Source organism: Lynx canadensis, chromosome A2 (assembly GCF_007474595.2).
Source record: "Lynx canadensis isolate LIC74 chromosome A2, mLynCan4.pri.v2, whole genome shotgun sequence".
Lineage (NCBI taxonomy): Eukaryota > Metazoa > Chordata > Mammalia > Carnivora > Felidae > Lynx > Lynx canadensis.
The window spans coordinates 12,473,826-12,489,716 of NC_044304.2; the positions used below are offsets into that span (position 1 = coordinate 12,473,826).

Here is a 15,891-nt window from a genome sequence, read left to right on the forward strand (position 1 = left end):
AGTAAACCCTCCGAAGATTCCAGCCTCAGCTTTCCAACTGCCCGGCTGACACGGAGGGGCCAGCGAAGAGCCTTCCCTGCCAAGCTGCCCGAATAGCAGGTTGCAGAGCAAATAAACGTGGTCATTTCAATCCTCTAAATCTTGGGGTGGTTTGTTACACAGCCACGGTAACTAGAACATAGTAACTGTTACACTTGTACCTTCTCTTTTGAAGTACCTGAGACAGTTCAAACTACTTTTGTGTGTGTGTGTGTGATTATTCGATTCCCATCTTTCCTGAAAGATGGAACCTTCTGTGAAGGCAAAAGCCTCGCCTGTTTTGTTCACCATTCTAATCCTGACACGGAGCCTGGCAAATGATGGGCTCACTGCCAAGGTACTCTTGGCTTTCCTGCACCTCCTCGCACATAAAAAAGAGATGCCATGTGGTCATTGATTGAATGTTCATTCATTTGATAAACGTTCATAGATGTGGCTCCATGTCAGGGATTTGTGTCAGAGGTGAAGCACAAAAAGGTGATGTACGGGGGACAGGGGGAAGACAGAGGAGGGGTCAGGTCGTGTTTTGAAGGGTGCATAGGTGTTTTCTGAAGAGACAGAACTGGGCTTCTGACCAGGGAAATGGCGTGTGCTGATGCATGGGGCCAGGAAGCAGCCAGGTTGGGCTGACCTTGACAAGAGGTTCTGCACAGGGAGAGGGTGAGTAGAAAATTCTGCAAGAAAAGGTTTGTAAGGGCCAGGTTCTTATGGCCTTTAATACTGCACATAGGTGCTTAGATTCCATCTCACAAGAAATAGGATGACGTTGGAGGTTTGAAAACAGCTGTGGAATGATCCCAGTTCTGAGAGCCAGGGCTAGGAAAACTGGTTAAGAGGCTCCTGAACTGGGGGCACCTGGGTGGCTCAGTCCGTCAAGCGTCTGACTTCCTCTCAGGTCATCATCTCACGGGGTTCGTGAGCTCTAGCCCTGAGTTAGGCTCTGTGCTGACAGCTCAGAGCCTCCAGCCTGCTTTGGATTCTGTGTCTCTCCCTGTCTCTACCCTTCCCCCGCGCTCTCTCTCTCTCTCTCTCTCTTAAAAATAAATAAACATTAAAAAAAAAGAGAGAGAGAGACTCCTGAACTGGTCACTGGGTAAATGATGGAATCAGGACTAGAGAAGTGAAGAGAGAAGTGGAACTAAATCAATAGCCAATTAGCAAACATGCACTTCCCAAGGTCCCCTGTGGTGCTGTGTGCCCATGCCCCATTGTCGCATCAACCCTATAAAGCAGGGGTCCACTAATAGTTTTCAGTAAATATATCAGGGCCTGCACATCTTAGGATCTGTCACAGCTGCTCACCCTGCTGTCGTAGTGCAAAAGTAGCCACAGATGATAGGTACACGAGCGGGTGTGCTCGCGTTCCAGTAAAATTTTAATTTACAAACACTGAAATTTGAACTGAAGAAACTTCACGTGTCACGAAATAGTCTTCTCCTTTGATATGTTTCCAACTTTAAAAAATGTAAAAGCCATTCTGAGGTTTGCTTGCGGAGCCGGACAAAAACAAGCGGCACGTCTCGGTTTGTTCTCTCCTGCTATATAAGGAATTGGTTAGCGTTTCAATTTTAGCAAGATCCCGGAGCAAGTCCCTCAAGGAGCCACGCCCCTCGCGACCTCATCAAGCCCCGCCCCTCCGGGAGGAGCCTGCGCATGCGCGGCCGGCCCTCGGGCGGGGGCGGGGCGGGCCGCGGCTCCGACTTCCAACATGGCGCACGCTGGCGGCGGCGGCAGCGGCGGCGGCGGCCCCGCGGGCAGGGGACTGAGCGGCGCCCGCTGGGGTCGCTCGGGCTCCGCGGGCCACGAGAAGCTGCCCGTGCACGTGAGTGCTGTCCCTGCCTTCCCTCGCGAACCCTGTCGTCCGGCCCCCGCGGGCCGATGCCCCTCGCCCGGGCCCCGCCCGGCCCCGCCTCGGCCTCCACTCCGCACAGTCCCCGACCCCAGTCCCCTGACCCCTTACCTCGGCTGCTCCGAGGCTCGGCCCGCCCCCCTCCCCGCCAGAGACCCTCGTCCTCCGTCCCCTCCTCCGCCGACCCCCGCCCACTGGGACCCTCTCCCTCCTCGCAGGTGGAGGACGCCCTCACCTACCTGGACCAGGTGAAGATTCGCTTCGGCAGCGACCCCGCAACCTACAACGGCTTCCTGGAGATCATGAAGGAGTTCAAAAGCCAGAGGTACCCGCGGGACCCCTCCCCACCCCAGGGGGGGCGGCCCTGGGCCGCGATCCGGCTGAGCGGGGTGGGAACCCCCATCCCGGTTTGCCTCTCCGCCCCAGTCGGGTGACCTTGCGCAGGTCGTAGAACCTCTCAGAGCCTCCTTCCTTCTTAAAAAACAAACAAACAAAAAACAAACAAACAAAAAAAAACGGGAGTGGAGAGTACCTCCCCTGTGGAGCTGTTATGGGGATTCCTGGAAGGAGAGCAGGGATGGGGTTAGGAGACAGCGGGAGAGAAGTCCACAAGTGCACAGTGCGGTCCTGTTTTTACTGAAAATGATTTTTCAGTGAATTTTGTTCGTCAAGAATTTTTTAAAATTAATTTTAATTTTTTTAAGCACTACATTAAAAGGCTGTTTATCTTGATCATTGAGCGTTTTGGAGCCCTCTCCCCGCCCCCCGTTAAATCTTGTCATCAAGGTACCCTAGTCCCTGGCCTGTTGGAAAGTAGTGTGCATAAAATGCTTTGTAAAGGGCATGGCACATAGAAAGGGTTTAAAACACATTAACTGATTTTGTGGGCACACAGGGGGGTTGGAGATAGATGGGGGACCTCGAGACCACGCCCTCATTTGACAGGGGGCTCACTTGGACTTACAGGTGGCCAGGGGCTTGCCCAGACTAAATTTAGGGGTAGTCAGGACTAGAATTTCCGTACTCTGACTCTTAGGTCCCCGCTGGTCACATCCCCACCATGCTGCTTCCCCCTCTTGAGGAAATGTGATAGTGCTGGCCTGGTTTCCTTCCAAGAGAGCCATGCTAGGGTCTCGAGGGAGCCCCAGTGCAGCCATGACGGAGACCCCTGGCATCGCTGTGCAACTGACACTTGCATTGCCTTTGGTATTTATTGCCATCACTTGCTGGGATCAACACCGGTGTCATAGTTTATCGCATTGCTTAGAGGGCTTTGGCCTCCTCCCTCTTCCTGGAGTCCTGGATTTCCACTCGGCTCTCCTGACATCTTCAGAACCGGATGCATGTGCTTGGAGTGTTCTGGGGAGCCATGCCATGCAAATGCCCTGTGGTTCTCACTAGGAGGGCACAGCAAGCCGGAGCCTGGCTGCTGTGGAAGCAGATTACACGTTACACGTTGGCTGAATCACACCCGGTCACACTGCAGGGTGCCTTGTTGTCCTTCGAGAAGCTCGTTAGGTGGCGCCGTGAAGGGAGTTGGGAGTAGATTTCGCTTTCGGCGTGCTCCCCAAGACACTTGTGCCCACTTCTCATTCTTTTCTGTTCCAGCATCGATACTCCCGGAGTCATCCGACGCGTGTCGCAGCTATTCCACGAACACCCTGACCTCATTGTTGGATTCAACGCCTTCCTTCCCCTCGGGTACCGAATAGACATTCCCAAGAATGGCAAGTTAAACATACAGTCGCCTCTGTCAAGCCAGGTATGCCGCTGCAGGGGTTTGAGGGATCTGGCCTTAACGTGGCCCATTCTGGTACTCAGTCCCCAGGCCCGGTGGTGCGTCTTGTGTCTTACGTTGTGGGAGAGTCAGCGAAGAGCCAGTCTTTTAACAGACCTGCTGCTCGCTTCTAGCACAGGGCAGAATAGATCAAAATACCTCCACCGCCTGCCTCTTTACCCCCAAATCGATGGATCCATTTGGAGGATTTAAATCAAGAGTGGATGTATGTGCTTGTATTGGAGGTTGGGGGGGGGGGCGGGGCGCATTCTCTTAACAGTTTTATGTCCTGTCAGAATAACCATCCACAGCCACTGAGGCTTTCCCTGTGAGCGGGCTAGGCAGGCCACACTTGGACTTAGGCACGTGGTCTCTGGGCATCCTGGCTGCCGCCCACAAAATAAAGCAGTTGCGATGCGGGTGTGAATAGCCATGTCAGTGTCGCCGTGCCGCATTTAATTACCAACAGGGCCGCTGGCTCAGACAAGGCTTGTGGCTTTTGTTCCTCCTCTATCCCTGCAGTCCGTTCTTGCCTGAGCTCACCAGACCCCCTGAGAAAATGAAAGCCTACGTGAGCTTTACTTTCATAAAGTAACCATTGTCTTTTTCTCCACCTTGGCCCTGTTGCCATAATGCTGTGCTCTTGGGGGGGGGGGGGGGACACCTGGTGCATTGGGGATGTTTGGAAGCATCCCGGCACTCCACCCACTAGGCCCTCACCCAGTGGCAACAGCCAAAAGTGTCACCAGACATCGCCAGATGCCTCCTAGGAGCAAAATCGCCCCCATCAGGAACCACTGGTGTGTGTGAACCCGCTCTTCCAGCCTCTTCTCGCTCTGCCCCAGGGGTTTGGGTTTTTAGCCGGGAGTGTAAAACATGGACCACAGGAAGCATTTGGTTGGTTTCTTGGTTTTGCCTGTGACGAAAGAGTCAGATTTGGAAAGAGAACAGCCAGACGCAGTGTGACAGTGACAGCCCTCTCTGAGAGCGAGGTTTTAAAAAGGAACTTGGGAGTGCGTGGCCACTGAACTCCAGAGCCCTTCCCTTTCGCATTTACGAGTGGGGCCCCACGATCCAGACGTAAGGCTCGTGGGTCCAGACAGCGCAAGCCTGAGTGGGATTAATCTTCGGAACTGTCACAGCTGGCGAGGAGACCAAGCTCATCTGCAGCAGTTTGCACGGGAGCACTTTGACGAGTCCGAAGCGCCATATAAACACAGGGTGTCATTGCCATCACTCACGAAGAAAGAGCCGAGGTCGAAGACCTAAATTGCGCTCCAGGTGTGGAAATCGCCTCTCTCCATCCCCAACCGTTGGAGGAACCCTGCTCGCGGGGCTGGATCTCTGTGTGAACCTGCACGGTGGTTACATTTGGAGGCCGTCCTTCCCGGAAAACAGCCACAAGGCCCTTGCTGTGTGCTCACTCCATGGAGAGCTGTGACGGAGAGAGCGAGGCCAGTCCAGCCCTTTCTTCCCCGTGACTTAACAGCTACTTAACCCGGCTTTATAATCTCGCTGAAGCCCAGAGCCCCGAAACCAGCATATCTGGAGCCCCCTTCGACGGCCGCCCACGCCATTTCAGTCCACATTGATTGACCTGCCTGTTTTTCCAGCCCTGCTTTCCGGTGCTCCTTCGGGCCAGGCATAAACGAGGTGGCCTCTTGGCTTCCAAAGCTCGTTTTGAAGTACAGCTTTTTTTTTTTTCATTTTTCATCTTACAAGTCCCGTCAGCTACAGGCAAGGAAGGAGTAGCTCTCAGATGCTGACAAAGAGAATTAAGGGAGGCCCACACTGTGGGGGGCCCTTTGCCCTTTGTGCAGGTTTCTCAGCCTTGGCCCTGTTGCCCTTGGGACCAGATCGTTCTTTCTGGAACAGGCTGTCCTGGGCACTGTAGGGTGCTGAGCGGCGTCCCCGGCTGCCACCCCCCACCGTGTGACAACCTAGAAGCGTCTCCCCATGTTGCTACGTGCCCCTGTGGGACAGAATCGTCGTCCTTGAGAACACTAGTGTGAGAGGAGGACAGACGCGTGCCATGATGGGGGGGGTGCGGCCAGAGGAGGGCCAGGGCAGCACGGCGGGGGGAGGGGTCTGCCACCTCCTGAGCCAGTCATCCAGGCCTCCGTTGTAATGTTACTCCTCAGCCCTCGACCCGCCCCCCCACCCCCTATCATTCTCACATCACCCCATCTCGGGTGTTTTAAAATAGCAACACTAGGATGTGAAGTTAAAAATCCGCTGTGCCTTGGTTTGCCTGGCCCGGCAGACCTGAGCGCAGCTCAGGCAGGCCCCTCGTCTGTCTGGTTCACAACGGTGTCCCCTGTTCCAGGACGGTGCCAGGCGCGTGTGGGAGGAGCAAGACGCAGCCTGTGGGTGGGAAAGTGATGAATCTCCCAGCTCCCAGGTTCGCTTCAGACCAACCCCGCCTCCCGGGAGCCAGCCCTTTTATGGTTGGCGGGAGCACAGGTAACGGTAGTGAACCTTTAGGGCTCGCTCGTACTCTAAGTGGTCCCTTTCCCTTCAGAGGCAGGCCTGCCGCGTTTTCCCTGGGGGAGGGTCATTTGGAAGTTCAGTGAGTTCCTGGAGGGTCGCATCTCACGTTGGTGTCTTAGTCACTCAGGGGGCAGGTGTAGATCACCTCCTCTGCGCCCAGCGCTGGGGTTTATTCAGAGTCCCTGCTGTCAGGGGCACTTTGCAGGTCCACGTGGGGGACTCAGAGGATACGGATGGACAGATTAATACCCGAGGGGGTTTAGGGCTGCGAGTGAAGGCAGGGGCAGGGTTTGAGGAGCCGTGGGCAGATGCTGCATGAGCGATCAAGAACCCCGCCTGTGTCTTGGGGTGGAGGTGTCCTGGGTGGGGTTTAAGAGCCTGGGGTGGGAATGAGTGGGCGTGCTTGAGAGACAGCCAGGGAGCCTGTGGGGTTGGGAAGTAAAGGGGAGAGGGTGGAGGAGAGAGCCAGGAGCATGAGGAACCAGTGGAGAGTTCCAGAAAGGCCGCTCTGGCTGCGGTGCCAGAAATGGACTGAGGGGGCAAGAGAGGATCTGGGAGGCCATGGAGGGGTCCGTGTGATCCAGGCAGAGTGGGTGGGGAGTCTGTGAAAGTGGGAAGTCCACGGAGGCTCCAGGCGGCCTCAGCCTCTGGGTGAAGGTGGCAGGCACTTGCTGAGGTGAGCGAACCCTGGGAGTGGTCCGGGTGGCAGGGTGCCGCCCTGTGTTTGCGGTATGCTGTCTGATGAGCTGTCTCCTGCCTATCTGGGTGGGGCTGTGTGCGGCCACCACTCCAAGGGCTGGCTATGTGGGGCTGGCCATCTGTGCCTAGGAGTATACCTAACTGTGCCTGTCAGGTCACTCAGGGTAAGCAGACAAGAGAAAAACTTGGATTGTTCTGGAAGGTTTAGAGCAGGGGTTGGCCCGTGGGCCAAAGCCAGCTTGTATTTGTATGGATAGTGGTTTTTACATTTCCCAGAGACGACATTAAAAATGTTTTAGCAGGGGCACCTGGGTGGCTCAGTCAGTTAAGCGTCCAACTTTGGCTCAGGTCACGATCTCACTGTTCATGAGTTCGAACCCTGCGTTGGGCTCTGCACTGATAGCTCAAGAGCCTGGAGTCTGCTTCAGATTCTGTGTCTCCCTCTCTCTCTGCCCCTCCCCTGCTTGTGCGCGCTCTCGCTCTCTCTCTCTCTCTCTCAAAAATAAATATTAAAAAAAATTTTTTAGGGGTGCCTGGGTGACTCAGTTAAGCATCCAGCTCTTAATTTTGGCTAAGGTTATGATCTCACAGTGAGATTGAGCCCCACATCGAGCTCTGCACTGGGCTTTGAGCCTGCTTGAGATTCTCCCTCTCTCTCTGCCCTCCCCTTGCATGCTCTCTCACTCTCTCTCAAATAAATAAATAAATAAATAAACAAACAAACAAACAAATAAATAAATAAAACTTGAAAATAAAGATTTTAAGAGCACCTGGATGGCTCAGTTGGTTAAGCATCTGACTCTTGATTTCAGCTCAGGTCATGATCTCATGGTTCATGGTTTTGAGCCCCATGTCAGGCTCTGTGCTGACAGCTTGGAGCCTGGAGCCCGCTTTAGATTTTGTGACTCTCTCGGTCTACCTCTTTCCCACTTGTGCGCTCTCTCTCTCTCTCTCTCTCTCTCTGAAAAACAAATAAAAAAAAACCCCACCAAAGTTTTGAAATTGTGATAATATTCACATAACCTGAATTCCCGTTTTTTTTTTAAATTTTTTTTTTTCAACGTTTATTTATTTTTGGGACAGAGAGAGACAGAGCATGAACGGGGGAGGGGCAGAGAGAGAGGGAGACACAGAATCGGAAACAGGCTCCAGGCTCCGAGCCATCAGCCCAGAGCCTGACGCGGGGCTCGAACTCACGGACCGCGAGATCGTGACCTGGCTGAAGTCGGACGCTTAACCGACTGCGCCACCCAGGCGCCCCTGAATTCCCGTTTTTTAAGTAAAGTATACAACTCCGTGGATTTGCATATGTTGACACAACCACCGACACTAATTCCAGAACATTTTTATCACCCCAGAAAGAAACCGTACCTCCCAATTCTCCTCTCCCACCAGCTTCTGGCAACCACTAATCCACTTTGTAGATTTGCTTGTTCTGGACATTTTATTTCAATGAAATCATGTGTAATTTTTTTGTGTCTGGCTTCCTTCACGTAGCATTAGGGTTTCGAGGTTTATTCTCCATGTAGCATGTGTCAGAGCTTCCTTCCCTTTGTTTTTTTTCTTCCTAATATTTTGTTTTTAATTTTATTTTAGAGCACACGAGCAGGGAGAGGGGCAGAGAGAGAGAGAGAGAGAGAGAGAGAGAGAGAGAGACTCTTAAGCAGGCTCCAGTGCTCAGTGTGTAGCCCAACGTGGGGCTCGATCCCATGACCCTGGGATTGTGATCTGAGCCGAAACCAGGAGTCGGACGCTCAACCGACTGAGCCACCCAGGCACCCCTCTTCTTTCCTTTTTATAGTTGAATAATACTCCCATCGTATGGTTGGACCACATTGTTTATCCATCCCTCCGTTAATAGACACTCGGGCCGTCTGCACGCCTGTTTTCGACTCTTTGGTAGATACCTAGGAGTGGGATTGCAGGGTCACGTGGTAACTATGTTTAACTTCCCGACGAACCGCCAGACCGTTGGCCACGGCAGCTGCACCAGGACGTCTGGCCCTCTTTGCCAAGCCGTGGCCATGAGGAGAGTTCACCTTGACACAGTGCCTCACTCCAGGGCACTGGAAGGGGTACGCCCCCTAGGTGGGCAGCTCCGAAGAGCACAGCCGCCTCTGCAGCAAACCTCTGCCCCAAGGCTGTTCCATCCCCCTAACCCTCCCTGGCTCCTGCTGACTCCTGCTGACTCCTTCTGGCTCCTTCCGCTGCCAGGCCAGCACACCTGGAAGGAAGGTGGTAGAGGTAATCAGCAAGAGCGTCCCCACTGCTAGGGAGAGCCGGTATTTAGAATTGTGGCTGCTGCGGGTCTTTGGCGTGTGTGCTTGTCTCGGCTCAGACTTTTTTTTTTTTTTTTTTTCAAAAAAATTTTTCTAATGTTTATATATTTCTGAGACTGAGAGAGACAGAGCATGAGTGGGAGAGGGGCAGAGACAGAGGGAGACACAGAATCTGAAGCAGGCTCCAGGCTCTGAGATGTCAGCACAGAGCCCAACGCGGGCCTCGAACTCATGGACTGTGAGATCATGACCTGAGCTGAAGTTGGACGCTCATCTGACTGAGCCACCCAGGCGCCCCTCGGCTCAGACTTTTCTAGAGTTGCTTCTGCACCCATGTTTTGGGCTGAGTTGTGTCCTCTCCCCAACCCCGTCCCCACCCCCCACAATTCATACATTGAGGGCCCAACCCTCAGTATGTCAGAACGTGACGGTACTTGGAGACCTTTACAGAGGTAATTAAGGTAAAATGAGGCCCTTAGGGTGTCCTTATAAGAAGAGGAAATTTGGACACACGAGGGACCCACAGAGACGGTCAGCGATGAAGACGGCCGCCTGCAAGCCCAACATGCCTCCAGAGATACCAACCCTGCCGACACCTTGATCTTGGACTCCAGCCTCCAGAACCGTGAGAAAATAAATTTCTGTTGTGTCAGCGGCCCAGTCTTGTGGTGTTTTGTTACGGCGGCCTGAGTGGCATAGCACACCCGTCCAAGAGGACAGCGAGTGTGCCCGACGGGTGTGCCCATCATGATGACAGCTGTGTGCCCGGCACTCCCCATCCTGCAGAGTCTCCGGGTCAGTGCTTGGTGCCACGTGCTGATATCACCGCCCGCCGAGGGGGATGGGAACAGCGGCTCAGTCTGCTCTTTCTGGTCATCTGATGATTCCCAGCAGTGGATGAGGCCGGCTCTGTTCCAGGCACTGTTCCAGGCACTTGGGATACGGCAGCGAACAAAGTGGCATCTCTGCCCTCAGGGCGTTTGCCGTCTGGTCGGGGGTGAACAGACAACAAAATGAGTACAATATGTTATGTGTAGGAAGGTGACACATGCTGTGGAGAAAAACCAAGCAAGAAAGGGGCTTGGAATGCTGGGAGACAAGGCCATTCGAGTTTGGCGTGGGGCGGTTCCGGAAGACTTGCCGAGAACGTGTCCTCACAGATACCTGAAGCGGAGCTGTAGGGATCCCAACCTGCTGGAGAACCAGCTGTGTGCGCGGGGGACCTGCAGGATGCCAGGGGGTCGCCCCTGAAAGCCCAGTCAGGGTTTGTGGGGCGTCCTCAGAACCGCGCATGAAATTTCAGTTTAGAAACCTCAGCATCCCCTTCTTCATGGGGGTGGTCCTGCCCTGCCGCAAGTTAGGATTCTGGGCGCCCGGGAGAGAGACGTGTGTGTCTGTTTTCTTTTTCGTCTTTGTACGGACAGGAAAGCACACGGACGGAGGGCAGGCATGACGACTGGCCAGGGCCCGTCTCCTCTCCCGGGTGACGCGCCCCGGGCTTAGCACCCGAAGTCCCACAGTCCTGGACGGCGTGGGCAGCGGGGCCCCAACTTTGCCGGCACCGCTGACAGCAGGTGCTTTCACACCTCAGGACAGTCTCGCTGCAGTGGGCTGGCTTGAAAGCGTGGGGAGATTCTACAAACAGCCTCAAACTCCACTCCGAAGGGGATTACACTGTCCGCTTCTCGTGCCCTTCTCCCGAATGCTCGCTTTACAAGGTGTCCGGTTGTCCATCAAACTTCTGTGTTCTTTGGTGAGACGGAGGTGAGTTCAGGAGACTCACCGGGCGCCAGGCAGATGCAGAGTGGTGAGGGAGGAGTTACCTGCACGTTCCGTGCAGCGGGTTCCCCCCTCCTTCGCTCCCCCCAAAGGAACGTTTCCCTGCATCTCGTTAAAAACCTTGGCTCCGCGCTGGGTTTTGTGCTTGCTCTTGGCGCAGGCAGTGGCTCTGCCCGGCGTTGCTCACCCCTGTTCCCGGCGTCAGGACCGCCGGTAACTCGGGTCGTGCTGTTCGCAGGAGAATTCGCACAACCACAGCGACTGCACGGAGAACTTCAAGCAGCAGATGCTGTACAAGGAGGACAAAGCCCAGGTGCCCTTGGAGTCAGATTCCGTGGAGTTCAACAACGCCATCAGCTACGTGAACAAGATTAAGACCCGTTTTCTAGACCACCCGGAGATCTATAGATCGTTCTTGGAGATCTTGCACACTTACCAGGTGAGCGGCCTCCAGTCACACTTCGCCGGCGTTCATGGCGCCGCATCCGAGGTGTTCACGTTGTCTGGTCTGAATTCGTCAAACCCTGTAAAATTCTGATTGGCTTTTTTTTTTTTTTTTTTAACTGCGATACAGTATACGAACCTAAAACCCCCCACTTTAATCTTTTCTAAGTGTCCAGTTCATTGGCATTAACTGTGCAGCTATTACCCCCCTCCATTCCCAGAACCCTTTTCATCTTGCAAAACTGAGACTGTCCCCATTAAACACGAACTCCCCCAGCCCCTGGCTCCCACCATCCTGCTGTCTGTCTCTCTGAATTTGACGACTCCAGGGACCTCCTGTCATAAGTGGGATCATAACAGTATTTGTCCTTTGGTGTCCAGCTTCTTTCATTCACCATGATGTCCTAAAGGTCCGTCCACGTTGTAGCCTATGTCAGAATCTCCTTCCTTTTTCAGGCCGAAGACTGTTTCGTGGCCTTGACACCCCAGTTGTGTTTATCCGTCCGTCCATTGATGGCCACTTGGCCTGCTCCCGTGTTTTGGCTGTTGTGAATATGATACTGCTGTGAACATGGGCATACCAGTACCTGTCGGAGTCCTGTTTAGTTACGATTTGATTTGATTTTTAATTTTTCTCAAGATTTTAGGTAATCTCTGCACCCAACATAGAACTTGAATTCAGAACCCCGAGGTCAAGAGTCATGTGCTCTACTGACTGAGCCAGCCAGGCGCCCCTCCTTAGGATTTTAATGTGCTCTTTGAGGCACCTCTGCATCCAAGAAGTACTAGGAAGCACCTAATACAGGGATTTAAAAAGGACCTAAGAAGCTGGTCTTCTTTTTATAAGAAGGCTTCGCGATTGTTTTGACAACACAGCTACCCTTTATTTATGCTAATTGCCAGCAAGTTCTGTGCACGGCCTGGGGCGACAGAGATAAGTGGTTGCTGCTTGGTTCGGTCTGGAAGGAGAAACTTAGAGCTCTGCGGGGTGGAGAAAAAAAAGAAGTGTGTGGGAGGAGGCCTGGGGTTCATGGTTGCCAACCCTGGACAGGGGTGGGGGGGTAGTAGGGGTCAGGAGGGGGAGATTCAGGTTGAATTTGACACACCAGTCAGAACCATCAGGCAGCTGAGTGTAGACAAAGGGTGGACTGTCTCGAAGCCAGGAAGGTCTGTGCAGTGCCGTCACAGGGGTCAGATCAGATAGAGGGCTTCAGGGGACCTGAGGGCTGGGAGGGAAATGTCAAGGCCACTTGATGGGAGGGCTCACTCCCCTTAGAGCCACAGAGCAGGAATGTCATGCTGTGCACTCTAGGGGAGCCCCAGCACCGCCACCTTTGTTCTGTCACATCCTTGGGGATAAAGTTGACAGGACTTATTTCTAATGGCCGTCCTGAGTTCTGCTTGCTGTTTCCGCCCCTCCCGACCCGGGTCCCCTCCAGTCTTCATCTTGTCGCTTTAAGCTCCAGGTTGGGCCGTCTTCCTTCAACCATTGGGGTCTTTGTGACTCCGGGTGGACAGGCCCCTCATCCTGGTAGTCCCTTCCCTTCAAGGTCCAGCCTCAGCTCCACACTCCCCTCCCCCCTGCGCGGCAAAACACGCCCCTTCACCCTTGGGAGGGGAGCGGGCTCATCACTCACCTTGTACTTCCCCAGCCTCTGGTTGAGGACACGCAAGGGTGGAGGCCAAATCTTTGATGGCACCACTGTGCCCTGCTCTCATTCCGTCCACACTCCTACACAAGCCCCATCCCTGGCCAGGGCTCAGGCTGTGTCGTGCGGTAGGACCAGGACAAAAGCGTGCAGAGCTATTCTCCAGAGCGAGGGGGCCCAGCGCGGGGCACCCCGGGGTGTCAGCAGGATGGCAGGCCGCACTCCTGTCTCCTGGTGGTGGCAGTCACGGGCTCAGTCGGCCGGTTAGTTCTCTGTTTCGTGAGTCACCCCTCTGTCTCCTCCACAGCGGGATGCCTGAATGTCACAGCCTGGGGTGCCTCGTTCCTTGGCTAACAACTCATTTTCCCTTTCCTGAAAATCGGCAGAAGGAGCAGCTGAGCACGAAGGGCCGGCCATTCCGAGGCATGTCCGAGGAGGAGGTGTTCACCGAGGTGGCCAATCTCTTCCGGGGCCAGGAGGACCTGCTGTCCGAGTTTGGACAGTTCCTGCCTGAAGCCAAGCGCTCCCTGGTGAGTACAGAGTGCCCACTGTGACCCGAGGGCCACCTTCTTCTCAGCCAGGACCCTGTTTCTCAGGGCAGCCCTGAAGACCAGGCCAGCCTTACCCGCCCCCACCCCCCACCCCCGCCCGGGACACACTGGCTTCCCCCAGAAGCCACACAGCGTGCAGACACCCATGGGCCCCCCATTCAAGCTCACGTCCACATCCTGCTGGGGCAGGTCCTGCTGTGGAGACCTGCCTGCAACCGGTGCCCTATGGGCAGGTGCAGGTGGGGGCGGTCCAAGGCAGCGTGGGGAACGAGGGGCACAGAGGGCGATGAGGGGCTTGGGAGAGGAGGGCAGGCGCGCAGACCGCATCCTCGGCCTTTCCCCCCCTGCCGTGGCCTGAGGCCCACCGGGCTGCCCTTGCCACATCCTTTTCATTTTATTTTCTGTGAATGTAAGGCTTTTTAAAACTTGAAGTGAAATTCACGTAATGTAAAATACACCATTTTGAAGCATTCGGTTCAGTGGCATTTGGTTCACAGTATTATTCAACCAGCACTTGTGTCCAGTTCCAGAGCATTTTCATCACCCCGAAGGAGACCCTGGCCCCAGGTGCAGGCACTCCCCACTCCTCCTCGCCCAGCCCCCGGTACCCGCCAGGCTGCTTTCTGTCCCTGTAGATTGACCTATTCTGGACGTTTCGGGTAAAGGAGATCACATGTCACGTGGTCTTTAGTGTCTGGCTTCCACTCAGCGTGATGTCCCCGAGGTTCATCCACGTCATGACATGCGCCCAGCCCTCGTTCCTCGTTATGGCTGAGTCATACTCCTTTGTGTGGACGGACTGCATTTGCTGTATCCCTTCCCCCGTTAGTGGACATCTGGGTTGTTTTCTTTTAGGGGATTGTGAGTGACACTGCCGTGAACGGGCATGTGCAGGGATTGATTTGAGTCCCCGATTTCAGTTCTTTGGGGTCTATACCAAGGAGTGGAATTGCTGAGTCATACGGAGACTCTGTGTTTAACTTTTTAAGGAGCTGCCGAAACTGTTCCACAGCAGCTGCACCGTTTTACATTCTCGCCGGCCGAGCACTTCGCCTCGTCCCCAGCACTTGGTGGTTTTTGTTTCGTTTTGTTTAAACATTTTTTTTCTAACATTTATTTATTTTTGAGAGACAGAGCGAAACAGAGCACGGGCTGGGGAGGGGCAGAGAGAGGGAGACACAGAATCCAAAGCAGGCTCCAGGCTCTGGGATGTCAGGCCAGAGCCCGACGCAGAGCTCGATTCAGCAGGGCTGAATCTGTTTATTAGCTTTATTTTTTATCTATTTTTAAAAGCTGATTTAGTTTTTGAGAGAGAACATGCAGGTGGGGGAGAGGCAGAGAGAGAGAGGGAGAGAGAGGATCCCCAGCAGGCTCCACACTGTCAGCACAGAGCCTGACGCGGGGCTGGAACCCGTGAATCGTGAGATCGTAACCTGAGGTGAAATCAAGAGTGGGATGTTTAACCGACTGAGCCACACTGTTTGTTAGCTTTAATAGTCTTGTGTCTCCACTAGGAATTTTTATATACGTGATACCATGCCATCTGCTAATACAGCTTTCCTTCTTTTCCAATTTGGGTGCCTTTTATTTCTTTTTCTTGGCCTAATTGTTGTGTTGAACAGAAGTGGGAGCAGGCATCCCTGTCTTGGTGCTGACCTTAGAGGGGAGGCTTTCCGGCTTTCAACGGAGTGTGCTGGGAGCTTTGGGCTTGTCGTAAATGCCTGTTATCAGATTGAAGAAATGCTTTTCTATTCCTAGTTTGTTGACTGTTCCGTTTCCTCTTTTTGTTCCCTGCTTTGGACATTGAGTTGGGGCGTGAGCACACAAGCGTGCCCACTGCTCCCCCTCCCCCCTGCCCCATCTTAGGGCATCACCACCTCTCCCGGGTCCCGCTTCTAAATGAAGATGTGGTGGGGCGGGGGCAGGGCTGGGGGCAGCAGTCTCGAGTCGGGGGCTTGGTGGGATGGGCACAGGAGTCTGGGTTTGGATGCCATCAACATTCTAGGTAGAATCGCGTGGCCTCCCAGTGTCCGTGAGTGCCGTCTCTAAGTTGGGATACCACCCAGAAACACTTCCTGACTCAAAGTCCCAGAAGCTCTGTTCCTGTCAAGTCGGGAGCTGTAGCCTGTCCTTCCAACCTTCCTGGAGCCTTGGGCTCGCTCAGGGGCTGGAGGGCCGGGCCGGGCCCTGGGAGCACACAGTCTGGGCCGAGACACTGGCTCGGCCTCCACAGGGGGGGCTTGAGCCAGCCGCATCACCTCCTGCGCCTCGTTCCCTTGTGTCTCACGTGGGGATGATGGCCTTCCTGCTCAGATGCAGATTGGCAAGCTATCAA

The 15,891-nt window shown here is 54.3% G+C and overlaps 1 protein-coding gene across 2 annotated transcripts in view; it reads left to right on the top strand.

Annotated features, from left to right (window-relative positions):
* The first annotated feature begins 1,747 nt into the window (after positions 1-1,747).
* SIN3B (SIN3 transcription regulator family member B) overlaps positions 1,748-15,891 on the top strand; it is a 37,898-nt gene continuing 23,754 nt past the window's right edge. For both annotated transcript variants that reach the window (XM_030303724.1, XM_030303733.1), the window contains exons 1-5: positions 1,748-1,861; positions 2,107-2,213; positions 3,497-3,650; positions 11,151-11,351; positions 13,392-13,535. In XM_030303724.1, coding sequence (XP_030159584.1) covers positions 1,748-1,861; positions 2,107-2,213; positions 3,497-3,650; positions 11,151-11,351; positions 13,392-13,535 — 720 coding nt within the window. The remainder of the gene's footprint in view (positions 1,862-2,106; positions 2,214-3,496; positions 3,651-11,150; positions 11,352-13,391; positions 13,536-15,891) is intronic.